Source organism: Pseudonaja textilis, chromosome 11 (genome assembly GCF_049901715.1).
Source record: "Pseudonaja textilis isolate UNSWEBS1 chromosome 11, rPseTex1.2, whole genome shotgun sequence".
Taxonomy (NCBI): domain Eukaryota; kingdom Metazoa; phylum Chordata; class Lepidosauria; order Squamata; family Elapidae; genus Pseudonaja; species Pseudonaja textilis.
This window is the reverse complement of record NC_142000.1, coordinates 13,204,319-13,225,982: the sequence shown is the minus strand read 5'-3', so window position 1 is coordinate 13,225,982 and position 21,664 is coordinate 13,204,319. Positions and strand designations below refer to the sequence as shown.

At 38.8% G+C, this 21,664-nt stretch overlaps 2 protein-coding genes across 2 annotated transcripts in view; one reads left to right on the top strand and one right to left on the bottom strand.

Annotated features, from left to right (window-relative positions):
* Window positions 1-2,086: 2,086 nt before the first annotated feature.
* Window positions 2,087-21,664, bottom strand: part of CEP89 (centrosomal protein 89) — a 29,351-nt gene continuing 9,773 nt past the window's right edge. Inside the window, exons 11-19 of the mRNA XM_026718987.2 lie at window positions 21,456-21,539; window positions 20,439-20,548; window positions 19,842-19,957; window positions 19,030-19,210; window positions 18,542-18,709; window positions 17,367-17,508; window positions 16,849-16,938; window positions 9,425-9,594; window positions 2,087-5,269 (exon numbers count right to left, since the gene is read on the bottom strand). Of these exons, the coding sequence (XP_026574772.2) occupies window positions 5,035-5,269; window positions 9,425-9,594; window positions 16,849-16,938; window positions 17,367-17,508; window positions 18,542-18,709; window positions 19,030-19,210; window positions 19,842-19,957; window positions 20,439-20,548; window positions 21,456-21,539 (1,296 nt within the window). The 3' untranslated portion in view covers window positions 2,087-5,034. The remainder of the gene's footprint in view (window positions 5,270-9,424; window positions 9,595-16,848; window positions 16,939-17,366; window positions 17,509-18,541; window positions 18,710-19,029; window positions 19,211-19,841; window positions 19,958-20,438; window positions 20,549-21,455; window positions 21,540-21,664) is intronic.
* LOC113448335 (E3 ubiquitin-protein ligase RNF182-like) lies at window positions 9,618-13,053 on the top strand. Its single transcript, XM_026718988.2, has 2 exons — window positions 9,618-9,755; window positions 12,186-13,053. Exon 2 carries the CDS (start codon window positions 12,202-12,204, stop codon window positions 12,925-12,927), a length of 726 nt encoding a protein of 241 aa, XP_026574773.1. The 5' UTR covers window positions 9,618-9,755; window positions 12,186-12,201; the 3' UTR covers window positions 12,928-13,053.

Genomic DNA, 21,664 nt, shown 5'->3' with positions numbered 1-21,664 from the left:
AAAGTTGTTTTTTTTTTTCCTTTTCCTAATTGGGCATCTAAAAAAACAATGTCCAACCGAGGGTAGAAAGGAGGGATGGACAAACTGAAAACTAACAAGTCACAGTAGCTCTTGTAATGTCCTTCTGGGTCTAAAACCATGAAATTGCTCAGCTATTAACTGAAATATGTAACTGGGCTCACAAATCATCCCTTTTTTCCGATGGCCTGGAAGATGGCCAGGCTAACACCAATCTTTGAAAAGAGGATCCTGGGAATTACAAACCTGTTAACCAGGCTTTTTTTGTAAGATAATACTGATAAGAAAGTTAAAAGCCAGGCTGGGGAATTGGAGAAAAATGCCCGGGCTATGTAATCTTGGATGGAGTCTTGGATGGCATCTGGAAAAGAATCTTGTCTTGCTAAACATTCAGAACTTTTAAAAGCTCTGAACAAACTTGTCTCTTAATTTGCTTTCAAAGACATGTTTGTCTTCGCCAAGCGCCTCCCCAGAGGTTCTTAAGAAACATTTGCAAGACCCAAGAAGAGTCCTGCAGATCATTAACCAGGAAAAGAAGGAAGGAAAATAAGAATACTGCATTCACTCTGGAGATAAGCAGAATTCCTTCGCTCTTTTATCAGTCTGAACCTGTGGCTTTTCAACATCGAAGATCTACCCAGAATAGAAACTGGCGTCTTAGTGGCGCAGATAAGATGGACGGCAGATAAATCTAATAAATAAATAAAATAAATAAATAAGAGAGGATGAAAGCTACAAAGCAGACCCTCAGTTTAAAAGTGACCGTACTTTAAAATATCAGCATGTTTGCACTGGGAACATTTAACGCATTTCACCTTTTATAACATCAAACATTAATCTCCAGAGGCTATTTTTGATTTGAAGGTTGGGGATGGAAGAAATTATCCTCTGGCCTCAAAAGGAGCATTCTGATTTATAATACTTACATCTCCTCTGTCCCAAAATATATAAAAGTGCTTCCGTTATATATGAGCCTCATATGAAAACCACCGAAAAAGCTAAAATTGTAATGGTTAAACTAAGGACAAACTAATACCAATGTCCCAGATTTCCCTGCAATTTTTTATTCTTGGAATTACATGACTACCTCCTAATTTAAAAACCTTTGCTAAAAATCACCATATCTAGGGATTCTGTTGATAATTTCTCTAGCTCCTTGTCACTAAGCCAAAATATTCCCTCCCTTACTCTTTATAAACATTGTTTCATTTCTCCATTGTTTCTAAATTCTGGATAAACTGGATAATTTATACGAGCAATTATTTTGAACGTTGCTAGAAGAAATTGTATACAACCTCGTGGACGGATCTAATGTTGCCTATTCAAGTCTGCTCTCAGTTAAACATCTCTTAAAATATTGAGAAAAAGAATAAAAGCAATCCATAAAATTGACAATTATTAGAAAAGGTGTTAACAGCAGGGGAAGGCCAAAATACATTGGGATTGAGAACTCCATGAGCTAGTACCTTGCAATGTGTTATAAATGCAGAAATAATCATCTAATATTAATTTTGGCAGGCCATAAATATTGTAGATAATGCTCTTTTTTCTGGAGGGTGAAAATAACATGGGAAGTATTGCCTCTGTGTATATATTCAATTAAGTCTGCTGCCAATTCAGCCTTAATAGAAAATTGATTTTTTTTTAAAAAAAGGATCAAGTATTTTTTTAAAAAAAGGTGAGGGAGAAGGCCATTTCCTTTGATGAGCTGCAGGAGATCTCCCAGTTGGAAAAAACACTTCTAATCATTAATTCTGTGTATTTATCTCCTCTTTTATATCCAGAGCTGTGGGGAACACCCTGACAGTGATTCTCCACAATTTCTCTTTAATCTCAGACAGCATCCGTGATTCTTGGAGATTTGCTCTTTAAAAGTCCAATTAGCCACGAATAAATCAGCATCAACCATTCCGCTGTTATTCTGCATCTTTGCCAGCATTTCATAGGATGATATTGAATTTCAAATGACGGGCGTCTTGCAGACTAGGGGCTCTTTCATGTCCTAAATATTCAGGGTTCCCTTTAGACAATTGCTCTAGCAAGAAAAAAAAATAGCATATGAACTCTGTGCCCTTTAAAATAAGTATTTTATTATTATAAAAAATACATAATTGGAAACCATCCAAAGCTGTAAATAGTATGCAACTGTCAGCATTTATGAAATTACAGATTTATCCAACCAATCATTAGGACAAATTAAAAACAGTGGGGGAGGAAGGGAGAGACAGAGGAGTTTAGTAGACAGCAGATAAGAGTGCAAAATCTCCCTTTTATGTTTGAATTGCCATGAGAGAACCCTATTTATGGCTTGAAAGATAACATTCAGACAGTAATATGCTTTGTGCGGACCGAGCTCCAGGGCGTCGCAAGTAACTGTTCAGAATTGCCCAGCCCAATAAAGAATCAGTGCTTAAAGGGACATACCAAAACGGAATTTATTATTTATTTATTGGTTAAATCTATTTGCCACCTATTTCCCCGTGGGGCTACACTCTAGACAGCTGACAACAACAAAAAGGAAGGAATTAAAACAGTGTGAACAGAAGTAAGATGATAGCGCAATAAGATAAACAATGCAAAAGAGTGCAACGCTGTAGTTTATGCACAGGTAAACACAATCTGGGTTTAGGCGCAGACCCTGACAATGGACACCCTCTATGTAGTTCTAAAGAAGAGAGTTCAGCATATTCCAAGATGCTCACAAGAGTGGCTCAGCCAGAAAAACCAAAGAAATAAGGGAAATTGGTCGAAACCAGTTATGGCTTTTGCAAAGTAAGAACTCAGCCAGCACCTTGGATAGTACTCTGAACGTTGAATTCAAAAGCCGCGGTGTGCTGGTTAGACAGAGTTAGCCTTGCTTCTCCTGTGCCTGTATGGCTCTATCAGTGAAGTTATACGACTGGTTAAAATAATGTCCCAGGAGTTTCTTTTGCTGCATATGCCAATGAGATGGTTGATAGTGTGTATGTACATGAACTACATCTCCATGAGGCATTAACTACGTTTCCCATGATGCATTTCCTTAAGGGGACAGCTCCCATTCCCAACGAACTATATACTGTCTAACCAGCACACGTGGAATAGCTTCAGAAGCGACTCTTGTGCCAAAGGGGAGCTTAGGATAAAAGTACTTGCTTCCGTTTGCAGAACTGTCAAACCAAAGCAAGTCACGGTAATTCCTGAGCGAGGAGGGAACGTAAAAGCATCTTTTTGAAAATGTTTTATAAGAACCAGCTAAAGCGTGGATGGAGAACGTTCTCCGCTCTGAGGTGTTCCATCCCGCTTGGTACCCCAGACCATGTAAAAAAAAGAAAAGAAAAGAAAAGAAAAAAAAAGGAAGGGCTGCCGAGTTCTAGGAAAGAAGGAAGGGGGAGAAAAAGAAATGTCAAGTGTCCACCTGGTCCCAGCAACCTGGTGCAGGCGGGTTTCCGCTGCTGTTACAAGGAGGGCGCTGCAACCTGTGCCCATCCCTCAGAAGGAAAGAGCAAGGGATGCAGCTGGAGCATGGAAGCATTTAGGGAACCTTTCAGATTTTTTTCCCCCCATGATTGGATAAATAATGGCCGATTATTTGATAAGCTTGAAAGACACTGATATGTTACAAAAGGATAGAAAGAAGGAAAACCTGGAATTACCAGCTTAGAGAGTTGGATGATTTAGAAAAGACAGGGAATGAGGTCTTGCTTTTAACAGTTTTATCAATACATATTTTTTTTAAAAAAATCTGGCTTTGCCCAAGTCTTGTACATTTGTAAAATATGGATATGGACAAGTTTTTTGTGCTTTCTTATTAATTGCCTCCGGTAAGAGACTCCCTGAAATGTAACAATTCTGATGGAAATTTAATGATGTAGCTACCTACATTCAAACAATCAAATAAGGCTACTGCCTCCATGATATATGAGGAACCATAAGTTATAATTTTAGTTCTACATATTTTAAATTTCAAAGTATTCATCTTTTCTCCTAATTAGTCATGTTGCTGTACATATATGTTCTTTCCTTATATTGCTTTTATTTATTGCTTATACTTTTCAATTCTTTATTTTCAAACAGTCCTTTATACATATAAAAATCAACTAAATTTTGTCTCCAACTGAAATGACATGTAACTTTTAAAAACAAGAATTTCTCAGCTCTTCAGTAAAAGACTATATAATATATATTCTTATCCTTTTTGTCCATACCTTTATAAAAGTTCAGCTAAATCAAGTTCAGCCATTTCACTCCCACATCTCTAGTTGCTTAATAGAGAGTGCAAGGGATTATATAAAATCTATTCAAATTCAGTTTTTCTTTGGTTTAAGCATCTAAATGTTGTATTGGCAACACTATTCAAACTCTGGCTTCCATTAAATACTATATTTAATGGGGCTTCTTCTAGGAAGGTGTTCGTTCTCAGAATAGGTAAAAGGGGCCATCCGGAAACCCTAAGAGAGGCAGAGTTGGTCCTGAAAGAAGGATCTGCCCTGCCTATCAAGTAGAAGCTTTGTTGAGAGACCTCCCCCTTTTTGAAGTACTAAATCTGTACAGTGGTACCTTGGTACTCAACTACTTTGAAACCCATTGAATTTAGCATTCAACGCATTTCAACACGAAAATTTCACCCCGGTGCTCATCATTTGTTCGGTACTTAACACATAAGCTGGAAATTGTCAGAGTTGGCAGCCTTGTGACTCAGTACCTTATTCCTTATGGGAAAAAATTTGTTTGGTACTTGTTATTTTTGGTACTCATTGCGCTTCCCGGTACCAATTAATGATGAGTAACGAGGTACCACTGTATGTTCTTTGTAACCGTCAAGGCAAGAAACATGCTTTTCTGCATGAAAGCTGCTTCTTGGGGCTTTGAAAGGTCCCTTATCATACAATGCTCATCACGTCCGTGAAGATCTCTCTCAACCCAACGGCTAAATCATACTTCGCTTCCGACTAGGTTCCCTTTTGCCCTTTTATATTTGCTTCTTCCAATCCTGCTTTGCCTTGGAGGAAGCAGGGACGACCACTTCCTTAATATTTAGTCTTCTTCTTCCTTCGGAGCTCGAGGGGATGAGGACCCTTCCACATCGCAGTAGCTAAAACTGTATCTGCCCAGCAGGACTTTCTGAGAAAGGTCAGTTAATGGCGATTCATAAGCAGCGTTGACCGAATTCTGTACGTTCTTCTCCAGAGATTTATGCAAGAGTTCCTTCATCCTCTGGTTTTCTTTGGCGGTTGACTCCCAAATTATTTCAAGTTCACTTTCCATTTCTCTGAGAAGAAAGAAAAAGAAGAAGGATGCGCTGGGTTTGCATGCTCCTCGCCCTCCATGTTTAAGCGGCACTCTGGAGGTGAGCGATCAATCAGCATAGTCAGAACAATTGCATTAATTTTAATATCTTGCCTGATGGTAAAGGTACACCCTGTACTCTGAACAAGAATGATTAAGGATCTCTAAGCTAATGTTCAATAAAATGTTCTCATATCTTCATTCTCTTATCTGCAGCTAGTTCAGGGAAACATCACAAAGAATTACTTTAACTTTCCTTTCTCTTATTAATGACAGCATGGATCAATGAATGAGCAAGGGTTAAGGATTCTCTATGCAGTTCATTTTTTCTTTTGAATGACCCATTTTGTTAGGCGTTAACATCTGTCGGAGATGCGACCCGACCTCCAATTTGTGATGCCCAAATGTACTGAATTATGGGAGCTGCGGCCCAACAAAACTGGAGACCACCAATTTGGGATAAGGTGAGCTGTATTATCTCAAGGGTTCACGTATGCAAAGACAGGGATTTTTTCCTGTTAAAATTCTTATAAATACGATTATCAAGATCCAGGGATGCAGTCACGTCCTTTCTTATTTAGGAATATAAAAGAATCTTGGCTGAAGCCCCAAATTTCCCTTGATAAGCAGGACAATTGTTAAGTGAGCTTTGCTCTAGTTTACAACCTTGTTTGCCACCATTGTTAAGTGAATCACGGCAGTTGTTAAGTGAATCATGTGGTCATTAAACAAATCTGGCTTCCCTTATTGACTTTACTTGTTGGAAATTGGCTGGGAAGGTTACAAATGGTGATCATAAGACCCCGGGACAGGGCAACTGTCATAAGTACATGCCAGTTGCCAAGCACGAAAATTTGGATCACACAACTGTTAAAGCCGGTCATAAGTCACTTTTTTCAGTGCCGTTGTAACTTCAAACAGTGACTAAATGAATGGTTACTTGTCAAGGACTATCTGTAGTTTAAAAAAAGACATGAGCCATCACAGAAGAAAAAAAAAAACTTCTTATAGGGCAGTAGAGAACAATATGTAGCTCCTAACTACCTCTTCTGCTCACTAATGTTTAAATTATTTGTCAGAATTCAGACATTTTAAGATTTTTTTTAAAATGGGAACTATATCAAATTCCCCATAGCCTATGAGAAAAAAATATAAAAAATATAAAATCTTGAATTGTTTTAGGACAAGAGACTTATTTGTCTGTTATAGGGTACTAAGGTTTACGTGTGCAATTACTTTTCCCTTCTGAAGGCAATTCAATCTTTTTACCATCGTGTCCCTAAAACTGACTTTCACCTGGCGGCAAGATCTACAAAGTGAGTGGGACAGTCAAGACCACCTACTGGCTAAAATTGACTTACTTCCCGGAGGCCTTAGCTCCCTTGAGCCTACTAGAACTTTTCATTCAAGATGGAAGACTTAACAGACAAATGACCGTATATGAAGTTGTCATTCATTCCCATTCACTTTACAGTTCTTGAGATTCCTCAAAGCAAATGAGGTTGTAAGATAGCAAATAACAAGAAATTGATTTGCTGTACAGACAGATAAATGACAACATTTCTTTTTTTTTTCTTGAAGAATGGAAAACTTAAAAAGCAAAGCCTGGCTAAATTTCTCCGTAACCTTGAAGAAATGGCACGGCTTTCACCTTAGCTGGTTTCTTTTGTCTTCAACTTTGCCTCTTCTCCTCACAGAGAGAGAAGAATCATTCAAGATCAGTCAAAACAAGATGGCAACAGCAATAGCACGTAGACTTATATACCTCTTCGTAGTGCTTTACAGCACTTTCTAAAACAGCGGCCCCCAACTTTTTGGGCACCAGGGACGGGTTCCATGGACAGAAGCTTTTTTCCCGCAGACCAGAGGGGGCATAGTTTCACAGACTGCCTGCATCCCACGGATGGGGCTTCGCTTGTTTGTGTGGCCCAGTTACTGGCATGCCGTAGCCCAGTGCCAGTCCATGGACCGGGAGTTGGGGATCCCCTCTCTAAGTGATTTACAGAGTCAGCCTCTTGTCCCCAACAATCTTGGTCCTCATTTTACCCACCTCGGAAGGATGGAAGGCTGAGTCAATCTTGAGCCAGTCAGGATCGAACGCCTGACAATGGGCAGCTCTAAGTAGCCTGCAATACTGCCTTCTAATCACTGTACAATATCCATGGTGCAGGACATGATCAATATGCTATTATACAGACAGCATACTATCAATTTTATAATGATCCTGACTGCTTTCAAATAAATTCGAAGAAGGTTTCCAGGTACACTAAATACATTTTATGTCAAAGTACTCCAGGCACATTCCAACAGTGACAGTACTTTGTCAAATTCTGTTTTAGATCCTGTGTTATTAGGGAACAAATGAGGAATCCTGGTAAGTTCTTTTATTTTATTTCAAATTGTTTTATTAGAGTGTTATAAGAAGACTGTGAAATCTTTCGGTTGGCTAAGAGCTAGCGGGAGGAGGAGGAAGGAGGAGGAGGGAGGAGGAGGAGAACAGAGGGTTAAGGCTGTCTGTTTCCTGACATTAGTTTTAATGTGTTGCTGAAATTTCTATCTGTTGGGAACAATTTCCCAGACAACACATGTTGTCCTTAAGTAAGCTGGTGGGAACAAATCAACAACAACATTATAAATTAGCCCAGCACTCCAGATTCTCGTTGCCAAGCTACAGATGCTTCAGAACAACCCCACCACCAATCAATAATTCCCTCTTTCTGCTATTCTTCGAACAAGGGCAGTGGGGGTGGAAGGCTTTCACAGATCAAAAGCCAGATAGCTGACCCGAGAGTCGAGAAATCTGTTTTTTGCATGACAGGCTGTAACATAAAAGAAAACATTAAAGCAATTTCAGATTTCAGAAGAACTGCAAGTGGAACTCAATCCAACACTGAAGGAATCTGGCTTCAGTAAAGCCTTTCGACCACATTGTCCTACAATCTTTTCTTGTATATCACATTTTAAAAAATAATAAATAAACATAGTCACCGTAGTTAGATGTTTAACCATTTACAGAATGATTAATTCATTATAATCCATTTTACCAGGCTGCATCAGAGGGAGGAAAGATGGAAAAGATTATTTTTATTCTTTTTAAATGATCTTGTAAGAGGCTGGCGTTTGTGTTTCCTGCACATTGGGGGCATGGATGCACCGAACACATCCTGTGCACCTCCTCCCCCCTCCACTGTAAGGCACATAGCAAACAAGGAGGTGATACATTGCGCACTGTGGCACAGGTGGTTTCCTTCACAGGGTGCACACTTTGTGAAGAAATCAGCAGTGGGTCTGATCATGCAATTTACCCTGTAATGGGCGAGTGGTTATTGTAGACACAGATGGCACACGGCTTGAATTGTGACTTCCATTATTTTATCAAACAATGGTTGGAGATGATCTGCAAAGAATATTGCTCAATTAACCATCTCCTGTGTTGCTTAAAAATAACCATAGTCATCAAAACGTTCTCTGACACCTTCCTTCCCACCCACAGTGGGGGAAATTAAAAAAAAAGCATCACACTTTACGAATTACTCTAACACAGAAAACCTTCCTTCAGCCAAGAGTTGGCCAATTCTTGGCTTGTTACCTGTGTCTTCGCTGTGAGAATCCTCCCCATTCAGGAAACATTTTGCTAAGCCTCCTTAACCAACCTCCCAGGTTGGTTTCTAAGAAGAACTGACCACCTGGGACTGATCAGTCCCTTGCTGGTGGGGTGGGGGTGGGGGGTGGGATCCCTGTGAAACCAGCCGACGTAGGACCACAGATTCACTCTGGAGAGGATTGAAAACCGAATTCAAAAACTTAATCGCTCCTGCCTGTCTTGCGTCTCTTCGGGAAGACGCGACAAGCAGCCGGCAGGATTTGTTAAGCTGGTTGTTGTCACCCCTTGCAATCAATTACTTCCTTCAAGGTTTCGTTAGGCTGAGGGGGGAGGCAGGGAGGGGGAAGGAGGGAGACTGGCATTTTCATAATCCCAAAGAAGAGCGAATGCAGGCAGAGCACACCAGGTGGGGCTCTTTCAGCAAGTTCTGCATTCTGTGTCCGCTCCCCCCCCCTCCACCCTGTCCTCCCTCCCCTTTTCTAACCAATGGGATGCAATTCGTTTCGGGGGAAGGAGGCTCGCGTGTTAACTTACCTCTTCTGCTGCAGAGCTTCATCGAGGGATTCCTGCTTCTCTTGCAGCAGCCGCTGGAGGTGTTTCATTTCTCGCTGGTACTGAGCCGTCTTCCCTGCGAAGTCCTTCTCTTGCTCGGTCACTTTGAGGTTGATGTCTCCCAGCTTGCCTGCCGCAGTCTTTTTATACACCTGTGAGAGTTGGAAGAGAATCAACTCAGCTCAAAAGCCCGGCTTTGAGGCTACTGCAGGGGCATAGATGGACCCTAACCGGCTACGAGGGGAGATGGGTCCTTCTCGCGGCTGCTCCTTCGTCCTGAGTCACGGGACGCCCGGTTCGGAGAACAAATCAGGTAGGTGGGATTGAAGAGAGACAATCGGGTCATCTTTCTTCAAGCATTTTTTGTTTTTGTTTTTTTAAACTAGCGTGCAGCTTGCCAACGAAGACGGCAAAGATGTCACTGCCTTGGCGGACTGTGTGGTCTCGTTCTAGGTTTTTGTCTCCTAGAAAGGCAATAGGCTTCAAAGCCCAATGTTGGTTTGACTAGACAGGATGAGCAGCTAGACTTTAAACACACCTGCTGCTCTACAAGATCAACAGTCAAGTTTTAAGGATCCCTGTCCAGGTAACGACAAAAGAGATGGGCCTCTACGTTATGGGTTGCCCTTTAATCTAAGCACCAGAATGGGAAAAGAAACAACCTCAGCTTTGCAAATTGATGCTTCCGTGACCAGGATGGCTAGGTATTTGTTTTCATTCTAGATCCTGGAATTTAACTCCTTTTTCCTTTCTCTCGCACTTCATATGCCTTCTTTTGAAAAAGGCTGATGGGCAGATGGAGCTATATTGGTACAAACATGGCATTAGACTCTGAATAATCAAAATTAATCAGAAGGCTTCATTAGACAAGCACCTCTGTCATCAAGTCTATTGCTTATAACAAGTATTTTCCTGCCAACAAATGCAGATTGACCGGGTTAACAACAACTCTGAGGGTGAAGGCTATATTCCTGCTTCAAGTCTATGGTTGGAGAATCAGCTCTCTGCAGTGATTTTCATGAATAAAACAAAATGAAGTAACATTGAATTAGGCAGCCTGTAAAATTTCACATAGGAGTCTATACATAAATACCGAAGCAGATTTCAATAGCATTTGGATGTGTTGCCCATTTCATCTCTCGGCGCTTGAAACTTTCACGGGAATCTAGCACTCAGAGTATGAAGACCTTGCTTATTACAAGGAATGTGAGTGTAGTTGTCATTTAGGGCTTTGAGGGTGTTTGAGTTTCATGGGGACAGGCTCACATATAGTACATTTACTCCAAGGCATTCCTTGGCTAAAGCTCCCTGCAAAAGATAAGATAGCCAAGAGGGGATCAGATGGAATAGTTTCACCCGTTACATCTTCCATGTTCGAAACTGATGCCAGTTAAGCGTTTGAAAATGTGATCAGATCATACTAGCCCATCTACTTTAAGTCAGTCCAGAGATGCATCCTTAGAAGCTTTTCTGTTTGTTTATTTATTTATTTGTAGCTGGTTATGATACACATTGTTTTACTTTTGTTGTTTAATCTAATCTGGATAAAAACGTAGATTCTATTAAACTTTAGTCAGACCAGAGTCTAGATCACACTTGATTCCATTCTGAAGGCTCATAGGGTAGTAAAACACCTGATCCAGTAATAGCTTGATGCATATAGCTGCACTGCTCAAATGGACTTCCTGAATGTTAGTAGTGTCTACGAGGACTTTTTATCCGTTAATAAAGTAAATGAGGAAGCTTCCTTTCTTTTGTTTATTTCTTTCACTGGATATTAATCCAGTTTAAAAAAAAATACTTGTTTGGATAAAAATAACTTATTCTGTAAACATTATTTTAAAAGCATGTAGGACTTCACCTTTAATCTGGTGCAGATACTATACAATGTCACCCAAATAATCAGTTAAGATGGATAGAAGACAACGTAATGTTCCAATGAAAGTTTCCAGGATACAAGATAAAATGGAAAGTCAAATGTTTGCCACCTATATCAGCTCATATTGGGCTCGCCTCTTTCTCTAACTTCTCAGCATCACGTAAGGATACATCTGAGGAAGTCCCACAGTGGTTTAAGCACTGTTTTTTAAAAATTTCATAGATTATTACTCTAGTTTAGTGTTTCTCAACCTTGAGAAATTTAAGCTGTGTGTACGTCAACTTCCAGAATTGAAGCTGGTCTTCAATCGCCATTTCCAGCTAGAAGTTTTTCACAGTCCTATCTGAAATCCTGGAAAACTTACTGCCATTACAGTAGAGTAAATAATACAACTGTGAAAGGACCAATAATATCATGGCAGCAATAAGATAGCTTTCCACGTGTCTAAATATTTTGGCTTCGGAAACAACAGGAAGCAAGACTAGTTTCTCATCAACTTTTGAGTTAATAAATTACAGTTGTACTTTGAAGAAAATGACGCTAGAAGATAATCTGAGGAAAAGTTGTAAATGGTGCTCAAACAGTCAAGAAAAGGTTGAATATGTCCCAAAATCAGTTGTTGGAAACACAACTTCCAGGAGATTTTATGACACAAGAGGTAAAAAAAAAACCCTATGTAAAATTATATGAAATTAAACACATTCATAATGAGAAATTTAATGAGAATGGATTTAATCAATTTTAATGTATCTCCTCTTCCAGCAAACAAATAAATGCAACTACAGAAATACTACACCATTACGAAAAAGGCCCGATTTAAAAAAAGAAAGAGTAGGGAAACTCACGGCTGTTCTCTTTTGACAGTGTGCCAAACAGGAAGATGAATTATCCTCAAACTGACGGGGAAGAAAAAGTGCTGAACGAGGAGCTGGAGTGCAAAATCTGTTACCAGAAATTCACCCTCCAGAGCCGCAAGCCCAAACTCCTGGACTGCCTCCACCGAGTGTGCGCAAAATGCCTAACTAAAATCCTTCAGGTAGGAAGCGGCTCACTTCGCATTAGCTGCCCTTTCTGCCGGCATGAAACGGAGCTGCGGGAAGAAGAAGTAGAAGGGCTCCCCGATGACTTAAATATCTTGTCCAGACTGGTGACCAGAGACAAGTCGACATGGAATTCAGAGTGCAAGGAAGTCCTCCTGACCCCAAAGAACTTGGCTTCGTCAAGTCCTTCGCGCGGCTCCTCCAACTGCCTGGTGATAACCATCATGGAAGTCCAGAGAGATGCCAGCTGGACTCCCAGTCAAAACAGCCTCTCGGATTATTACACAGATCACAGCCTGGACTCAGAATCTGTCAATTCCACCAACCAGCTGGACCAAGACGTTTTCTCCAAGCTCTGTAATCATGTTCCCAGAATACTAGTGTGGCTGCTTGGGTTTTTTTACTTCGGTTCTTTGCCCCTTGGCATCTATTTATTAGTGATTCAGAAAGTCACTCTGGGAATTGTCTGTGTCAGTCTCGTGCCATCCAGTCTGACCGTGTGTCTTGTGTACGGTTTTTGTCAGTGCCTCTGCCAGGGGATGTGCGACTGTTCTTCTAGAAATTGATGCCAAACGCAAAAGGATATTTTGAGACAGCTCAAAGTCTACACCAGGGGTCTTCAAATGTGACAGCTTTAAGCCTTGTGGACTTCAGCTCCCAGAATTCCTCCTCCAGTCACGTTAGCTCAGGAATTCTGGGAGTTGAAGTCCACAGGTCTTAAACTTGCCAAGTTTGAAGACCCTTGTTCTACACGATGGATTTTTATTTATTTATTTATATATATATATATATATATATATATATATATATATATATATATACACACACACAACTATATATATATAATGTGACTGTAAGTAAAAGGAAGAAGGACATCTGTCTATGAACTGGTGTTTTCAACATTCCATTCTTCTGACTACAGAGATGAATAAAGATGATCTTTCTAGAAAGATAAAATCTTTATGTGGGAGAAGTTTGGCATCTTGAAAATGCAACATTGCCTCTAAGCAATTACTACAAAGTAGGAGAAATTGAGCTGAGGTCTCTGAATGCAGCCTTTTAATATATTTTGAAGGCTGCCTCTTACTCAATCACAAATTGGACCAGAATCTAGTGGGAAGAATGCTTTCCCCTGAAGACGCAGCCTGGAGTTATTTTCCTTACTCCCCAGACTGTTACGTCAACGGGGGGCGGAATAAAAGAAGAAAAATTGCTTTGTTAAACTAGAGCCCTGTTTAGTTTGATTCAGGGCTTTGTTGAAGAAAGCAGAAGTGAATTTATCTCTTGCTCTGCAAAGGAGGCAGGAGACATCAAGGACTGCAATTTTTGAACTCTTCACGCGCTATCAAATTGGACAGCACTTTAGCCAATGTTTAATTTTAAAAAATACAGCTATATGTGCTCTATATGAAAAATAAACTAGACTATTTCTGGCAAGGTAGACTTCTTTGATAAAGTTTAGATATCACTTATACATCGATGCTAAATTAAAACAGGTTTTATGTATATGGTTATGGACCCATAAATTGTATATGGTTATGAAGCTGGTTCTCTAAAAAAAATAAGAGAGTTCTGTTTTATTGTATGCCCCGTCTTACTCTGCAACAGACAATTCTATCGACTGAAAAAGGAGCACGCCCCAACATTTTTGGCAAAACATACTAATTTTTGAACCCTGCTGCTTTACAATGGAGAAGAAAAATTGTTTCTGGAAATCATGCCAGAATTCATGACATAACTGTCTTGTTTAAAATCCTGTCTAAAAGTCAGCAGGGACCGTTTGTAATTTGATTAGAGTAATTTGGTGTCACCCATCTTTACCTGAAAATAATAGCTATTCCAAGCAGCTGGCACATGTTTCAGAAACCTCTAGGTGCCAAAATTACTGCTGAAGCCAATTCAACACGCAAAAGCTACATCCCCCTAAATAAAACATGGGTTTCCTAGGGCTGGAAGGGAACTCAGAGATCTTCCAGTCTAGCTTCCTGCTCAAGGCAGGATTTCTCCAGCTTTGTCTGAGGAATCCTGGCTGCCTGGATGAACTCAATGGACTTCATCAGCAGTGACATGCAACCTTCTTGGAAGCTACCCCTTCTCAGGAGGTTATGGGGAGTGTAACGGGTGATATTGGGCAAGGCTTTCGTTTCTGATCCTTTCAGGGGACTAAATGGGGTGGTAGGGCTCATAGTACCGACTGGTTATTCTATTAACGACCTAATGCCTCTGCCCCCTTGGTTTTTTGCCAGAGTGAAAAAAACTGGGAGGGGAAGAATTTAACCAATGAAACAAATGCTTCTAGGAGCAACCATTTTGCTCCTTTAATCTGCCAAAATGGTTTCTGCCTGGCATAAATCTGATTGATTGAGAGATAATTTCACCAAAGGTTTGTAAATCACCAGCTTTATATGACCTGGATGAAACCGATCCCGTCCTGTTAGCTTTACATACACTGGGATGAATAAAAACATACGACAGAATTGGGCTTCTGCAAACTTGCGACTGGGTTCCAGCTGCTAAGGCTAAACTGACCACTGTAATACAATCCCCAAAGCTTCAAAAACCTCCTTTGAGCAACCTGCTTAACCCACAGCATCCCTGAAATCTAGAAATCTCTCCCTCTTGCTTCTTACTATTAGAAGACTCTCGCTTGTCTTTGGGTTACTAAAGGCATGACGCAAATATTTTGAGTCAAACCTACATCATGTTGAATGCTATTTACTTCTTTAACGGAGAAGTAACCACAGGAAGCAGTCAATGCCTAGGTCAAGATTTGGATAAAGCAATTATTTTGCCACAATATTTAGGATGAACAGAATGTTTACTGAAGGCACTTTTAGCAAAAAGCGGTTTTGAAGGAATGGGGGGAAAGAGGGTTAAAGTAAATCGTCAAAATGTATTTGTTTGAGTTGAGTGAGCAGAAACCGCAAGGACAATTGGACCTGAAAGCAGATGAAGAAAGAAAGGAGGCACAGATATCCCCTGAGCCCAACAGTTACTTCTCAGCATCCGAGAATTGCCAAGAAAGCAATAAACTTGTTAAACAGATGTTTTAAAAAAAGCACACACAAGAGATTCAACCAGCAACAGTGTTTCAAGATCTCATTGGTCCCTTTGAGACCCCGCACCAAGCCTGACGGCAAAGCCAGGTATGGAGACACTTTTAATCAAATATTTATTTTAAGGCTAAGAAAAAGAAAGAGAATATAGACAACTGACTTCTAAAACTGAAAAGGCAACGCTTTATGTAATGTGATGTTAAAAGGTTATGAAGTTTATCATTACAATAACTGCTGCAGAAAAATTACAATGACAGGCCTTTGCAAGCACACATTTACTGGGGAACTGTTTTTGCTGTCATATAAAAATGTGTAAGCTGGAAATTGCACTCGCAAATGTGATTAACTGATTAACCAGTGTGGAGTTTGTTTTTTATATGTAAGGAAGTGACACTCTTGCTCGAAATGTGTCCTCGTGGCAAATGTAAAGATCTTAAGGTTAAGAATAGTAGGATTCCTCAACAATGATTGGTATAAGAGTACTTTTTATAACCGCTTTTTAAATGAAATTAAAATCCAAAAGAAAGCTTTGGTCAAGCAGGTCATATTTCCCGAAGGGAGGAACGAGTTAGCAATCACAGGAGGAGATATTTGAAATAATTCGATAGGTAGGTTTGCTGGAAAGCAACAAGATCACAGGATGATGCATTCCATGTATTCTGCTTGTGATTCCCTAAAAGCATCTGACTGAGCTCTGTGGCAATGCTGAACTAAACAGATTTCTGGTTCTCATGTTCAAGACACTAAATGGATTTCAGAAATAATTTTTTTGGCTGCAGGGTCCATCATAGGAAAACAACAGTGCAAAACCTGCATTGGCCTGTGTTCAAAACTACCATAATCATTAGCAGAAGAATGGATAAACATGACTGTATGGATTGAAATCCAATCAAGCAACGTTATATTGTTAGGGGCAATGGAAAAAGGGCACATCTTTCTTCTTTGTCAAAGCAGCTGAAGCATCATTCAGAACTCAAATACTCAAATTCGTCTTGTTCTACTAATAGTAATGTAAAGTTTGGCATTGTTTCACATGATTCGTTAGTAAGTAGCCATGTCTTGATAAACTGGGAATAGATGTATATCTAAATACAATTAAAACCCCAGCACTGTCAATTTCCAGCCTTGGGAAATAAAGAGTGTTTGTTATGGATACAGATGTGCAAAATTCATTCTATTCCAGGCCATGCTGAGCCCACTTCTGGACTACATCGTTCCAGGGAAGATTTGGCAATTTCCAGAATTGTAAAAAAAAAAAAAAATGTTTGAGAGGTTCCAAGGATGATCTGGCCACAAAATAGCCTGTTTTGTTCAGAGTGTCATGTTCTAATCTATCCTACTTCCATGTTTTCGTAAAAACTTACATTTCTGATTCCGCTCTGAATGGATACCGTATTATATATATCCAGCAAATATTTAAGATGTGCTTACCTTGACTTTCTCTTCTAATTTTCCTAGACGTACATTTCCTTCTATTATTTTGTTGAGAACGCCATGCTTCTCTTTCTCCAAACAACTGGCCTAGGGAAATCAGAAAAGCCACTGGTGAGTTCTCAAAAGATTTTCCCCTTTAGAGGGGAAAGTTTGTTCTACTAAATTTTAAGTTCCCAGGTAAGTTCAGAGACTGGATAAGAACCTACTTTAAATCACAATCCTCTACCCAGTATTATGTAGCTGACAAAAGGTTCCTAGGATATTATGCAGAGGTCCTTCATAAAACCAGCTTCTTGAGATCCTTTTAGACAATATAACATATATTTCTTTATTTATATCCTGCCTTTATTATTTTTACAAATAACTCAAGGCGGTGAACACACTTCTTTCTCTTCCTATTTTCCTTGCAACAACCCCGTGAGGTAAATTGGGCTGAGAGAGAGTGAGAGTGACTGGCCTAGAGTCACCCATGCTTTTGCTTCTATATTAAACATATCTCTGATTCCTCTGATTACCAGGTTTAAAAGCTGATCACGTTCTTGAGTTATATTTTCTGCCAAGCTGATCATATTCACTAGATATTGGTGGGCAGCCATCTCCTTTTCCATTGTTTCTTCCAAGTGCTGCTTCAAAAGACCGATCTTCTTCTGTGACCGCCTGCATGGTTTGGCAGAAAGCAGAAAATCTCTTAGGGAGCAATTCAATTTTATTTTAATTCAATATTGGGATTCAACTCACAAAGGAGTTGCAAAAAATTATATTTGGGTTAGCACCTCAACCAAACGATTAAAAGAATCAGTCATCAAATGCCCACTGAAACAGCATACTTTTATTTTTACAGGATTTAATATAACTAAAAGTCATTGTATAGGTTTTTTTTTAATGAATTACCATAAAGAAACTATCTAACCGGTTAAAATAATAGCACCTTTAACCATTCTTTGGTACTAATAAAAGTACCAGTAGTAGGCTTTGGGAAAAGGCTGCAAGGAAAGTACCAGGCTTACTACAGGTAGTTCTCCACTTATGATCACAATTGAGCCCGAAATTTATGTTGCTAAATGAGACATTTAAGTGAGTTTTGCTCCATTTTACGACCTTTCTTGCCACAGTTGTTAAGCCAATCACCGCGGTTGTTAAGTTAGTAACACAACCTGAGAGTGAATCTGGCTCCCCATTGACTTTTCCTGTCAGAAGATCTCAAAAAGTGACCGCATGGCCTCAGGACACACTGCAACCCGTCATGAATATGAGTCAGTTGCCAAGCAGCCGAATTTGGATCCTATGACTATGGAGATGCTGCAGCGGTCATAAGGGTGAAAAACGGTCATAAGTCACTTTTTTTCAGTGCCACTCTAACTTTGGAACGGGTCAGTAAACAATCACTTGTAAGTCGAGGACTACCTGTGTAAGGGAAGAAAAAGTAGTGGACCAAGGTGACAAAGATGAGAAAGATGACAAGAGAAAGAGGACAACATTTTAAAACATTTTTCTCAGCTATGATGACCACGAAGATGAACCCAATTTAAAACAAGTCTTAGCTTTATTTTGATTATTGCATCATATGCAGTCTTAAAAAGCTTTCAGTATTTTAAAAGAAGCAGGCCACCTGCACACCCAGTGACCAAAAACTGTCTTTCTGAGAGGCTGCAAAAGGGAGCCAAAAGCATAAGAACAAAAATAAGTAAACCTTTTAGTCTTCTGGGCCATTTCCAGCTCAGCTTCTAGAGCCTTGTTTTCTGCCACCAGGTCATTTTTCTCAAGAAACAGGCTCTTTGTTTCCGCTTGAACAGAGGCGAGTTTTTTCACCAGTTCCTGGGTCTCCATCTCTCTCTTTTCCTGTTCTATCTGCAATTGGCTAGAGAAATAATAATGAAAACCAGGCAGCAAACCAAGGCATCCATCTTCATAACTTGTAGAAACGAACAGATCAATTATGGTTGATTCAGTAGTGAAAGAAATAAATATTTCTGACGACATGGCAATCGCTGCAAATGTTAACAGCTTGCAGCTACAATAACCAAGGCACTTCATTAAAACATTTGGCATACAGTAAGAACCCACTTCAGAAAGTCTAAAGCTGTAGACATAAAAATGTAGACATAAAAATGGCAAAGTATTGTAAAAAGTACATAAAACACACTGGCAGGAATGGGACTTTTATAATCAGACGCTTACTTTTTAAATTTATTTTCCAAGGCAATGTGCTCCTCTGCTCTTACGTAATCAGTAACGCTGGCCTTTAATTCTTTGTATGCAGAGCGTAATTCTTCCAGCTTTTTCTGACAATCTTTCAATTCCACTTCTTGGTTTTGTTTTTCGGTTTCCAGAGTAATGAGCTGTTTGGTCAGTTTGGAAACTAAACCAAAATTATGGATTGCCCAAAATTCAAAACATTTGGGGGGGAAAAAGAGAAAATTAGATTACAATTTTTGTTCATATGGATACTTTCCAATTTCAATCTAGTGATTCTTACATGTTAATTTGCAGTACTACTATTAGCTATAAATCTTCCTTTTTTACAATTCTGTAATATCAGTGCAATTGTTCAGCTGCTGTCAAATATGCCATTACATCTGTAAATATTAGCAGGACCAGCAACTACAGTGAAAAAAATAACTCTAACTCTAAATTTTATTTTGTCTCTTTTATATTGCTGATGACACTGACTTGAAATGAATACAAACGTACGTATGACACAATGTTATTTATTTTAGATTTTCATATTCTGGTTTATAGCCATGTTTCATTTTACCATGATGAAACTTGAATGTGTACCATATTAAAATTAAATAATCAACTACTGCAAAGTTTTACTAAGTATTACAAACCAAAACAAAACTGAAAAGGTTTCATGGCTGAATTGATAGTAGTCACTGATTATCAACACCAGTAATTCTAAACAGGCTTACAAAACTTTTACCTTTGGAGGTAAAATTGATATCTCTCTCTATTCACATTTGTTGGGTGCAGAGATAAATTTATTTCACCTTCTTTAACATGTTGGTTGATGGTGTCGTTTACTTTGGTTTCTTGTATTTTAAGCTGCTCCATTAACACTCTATTTTCTTCCAGGACAAGCTTGGCTTGACTTTGCAAATGCTGCCTGTAAAAGAACATTGATTTGAAATTTGAAATAGCACTGAAACCTTCCTCCAAAGAGTTCAAAATAATATATAGTAATAATAAAATAAACCAAAATGCATTTAGAATATATGTGTCCTATGGGAGAAATCTCTGTATAGATGTTATATTGTGAATAATTACATTTTTCTAGGCAAAATCTGGTATTTCTCTTAGGACAGCATTCTTGGCATGTGCTGTTTCCGCTATCAAATATTCACTAAATATTCACAAATTTTCACTAAGAAATATAACCACTTAATAATAACCAAATAGCAATAGTTATTTTAAGCTTAAAAATAAGTTTAATATAATACAATGTATACTGATCATATTATTTCTGCTTATTTAAACATTGTTGAATTTTTACAGGATTTAATATAACTAAAAGTCATTGGGTAGGTTTTTATAAACAAATTACAATAAAGAAACAATCTAACAGGTTCAAATCATAGTACCCTTACCATTCTTTGGTACTAATAAAAGTACCAATATTTTTAGTTAATTTTTGGTGTAACTGCTCGTTTTCCTTCACTACTTCTTCCACTTGTACTTTGAACATCTTCATGCTTTCCTGAAGGAAAAGCAAAACAAAACATATATTCACCATGGTAAATTCAACAAATACAATTTGATTTTATGATGAAGAAGATGATCCTTATGGGATTCATTAAATTGAGTCATTATTGTCTTTTAAATATCCCAACAGATAATCACACTGCTCTACTCCAATCAAAGTTTATATTATAAATATAATGTGGACTTTAGCAGAGACGAAATTGTCAATTTTTTAAAAAATGGTAAGGGACTGAGGATGGGAAATAAGGTTCGTTTGTATAAAATTTAAGAGTAGGTGAGAGGCCTAGAAGTGAAGCTCTTGCCTCACAATCAGGAGGCTGTGAAGTAGTAGGTATTAGCAGAAATTTCTTTCTTTGGGCAGAAAGAGAAAATATCTGCTGTGAGCTGTGCGTAGGCATCAGGAAGGGAATCCAGCCAGTAAATGCTTGGTTCCATTCAGTCACCCCGACTCAAGGGATTATAGGGTCATGTATATATATAGCAATAGCACTTAGACATAGACCTCTTCACGGTGCTTTACAGCCCTTAGTGGTTTACAGAGTCAGCACATTGTCCTCAACAATCTGGGTCCTCATTTTACCAACCTCACAAGGATGGAAGGCTGAGTCAACCTTGCACCTACTCTTGTAATTTAAGAGTAGTCCCTCTTAAACAGCAGATTAGGTGAAAGTTCTCCTAAAGTGAAAGAAAACAGCCTGACATTTTCCTTGACCACTTAGTTTTTATGTGTAAGAATCATATCTTTTATTTTTTTAAACTTATTGTGTATTTGAACACTTGGCAGCACTGATTTGCAAAAATCCATTATTTCCAAAGATATGTTAGACTGAATTGTATTATACAGACACTTTCCTAGTCAAAAGGCATTGCACAGATTTTAAAATACAGAGCTGTTAACTTGCCTCATGCTCTTGAATCAACTCTTCCTTTTCTTTCATTCTGTCTTCATATGCCAACAGAAGAGGAGATAAATATTTCATGTCAAGCTGAACAAAATAAAGAAGGAATCTTCAACCCATTAAAATGTATAGCAGCATTAGACTTAAAACATTTTAGTGAAGATTATCTAATCAGATAACAATATTTTAAGATTTTATTTTAAGATGTCAAT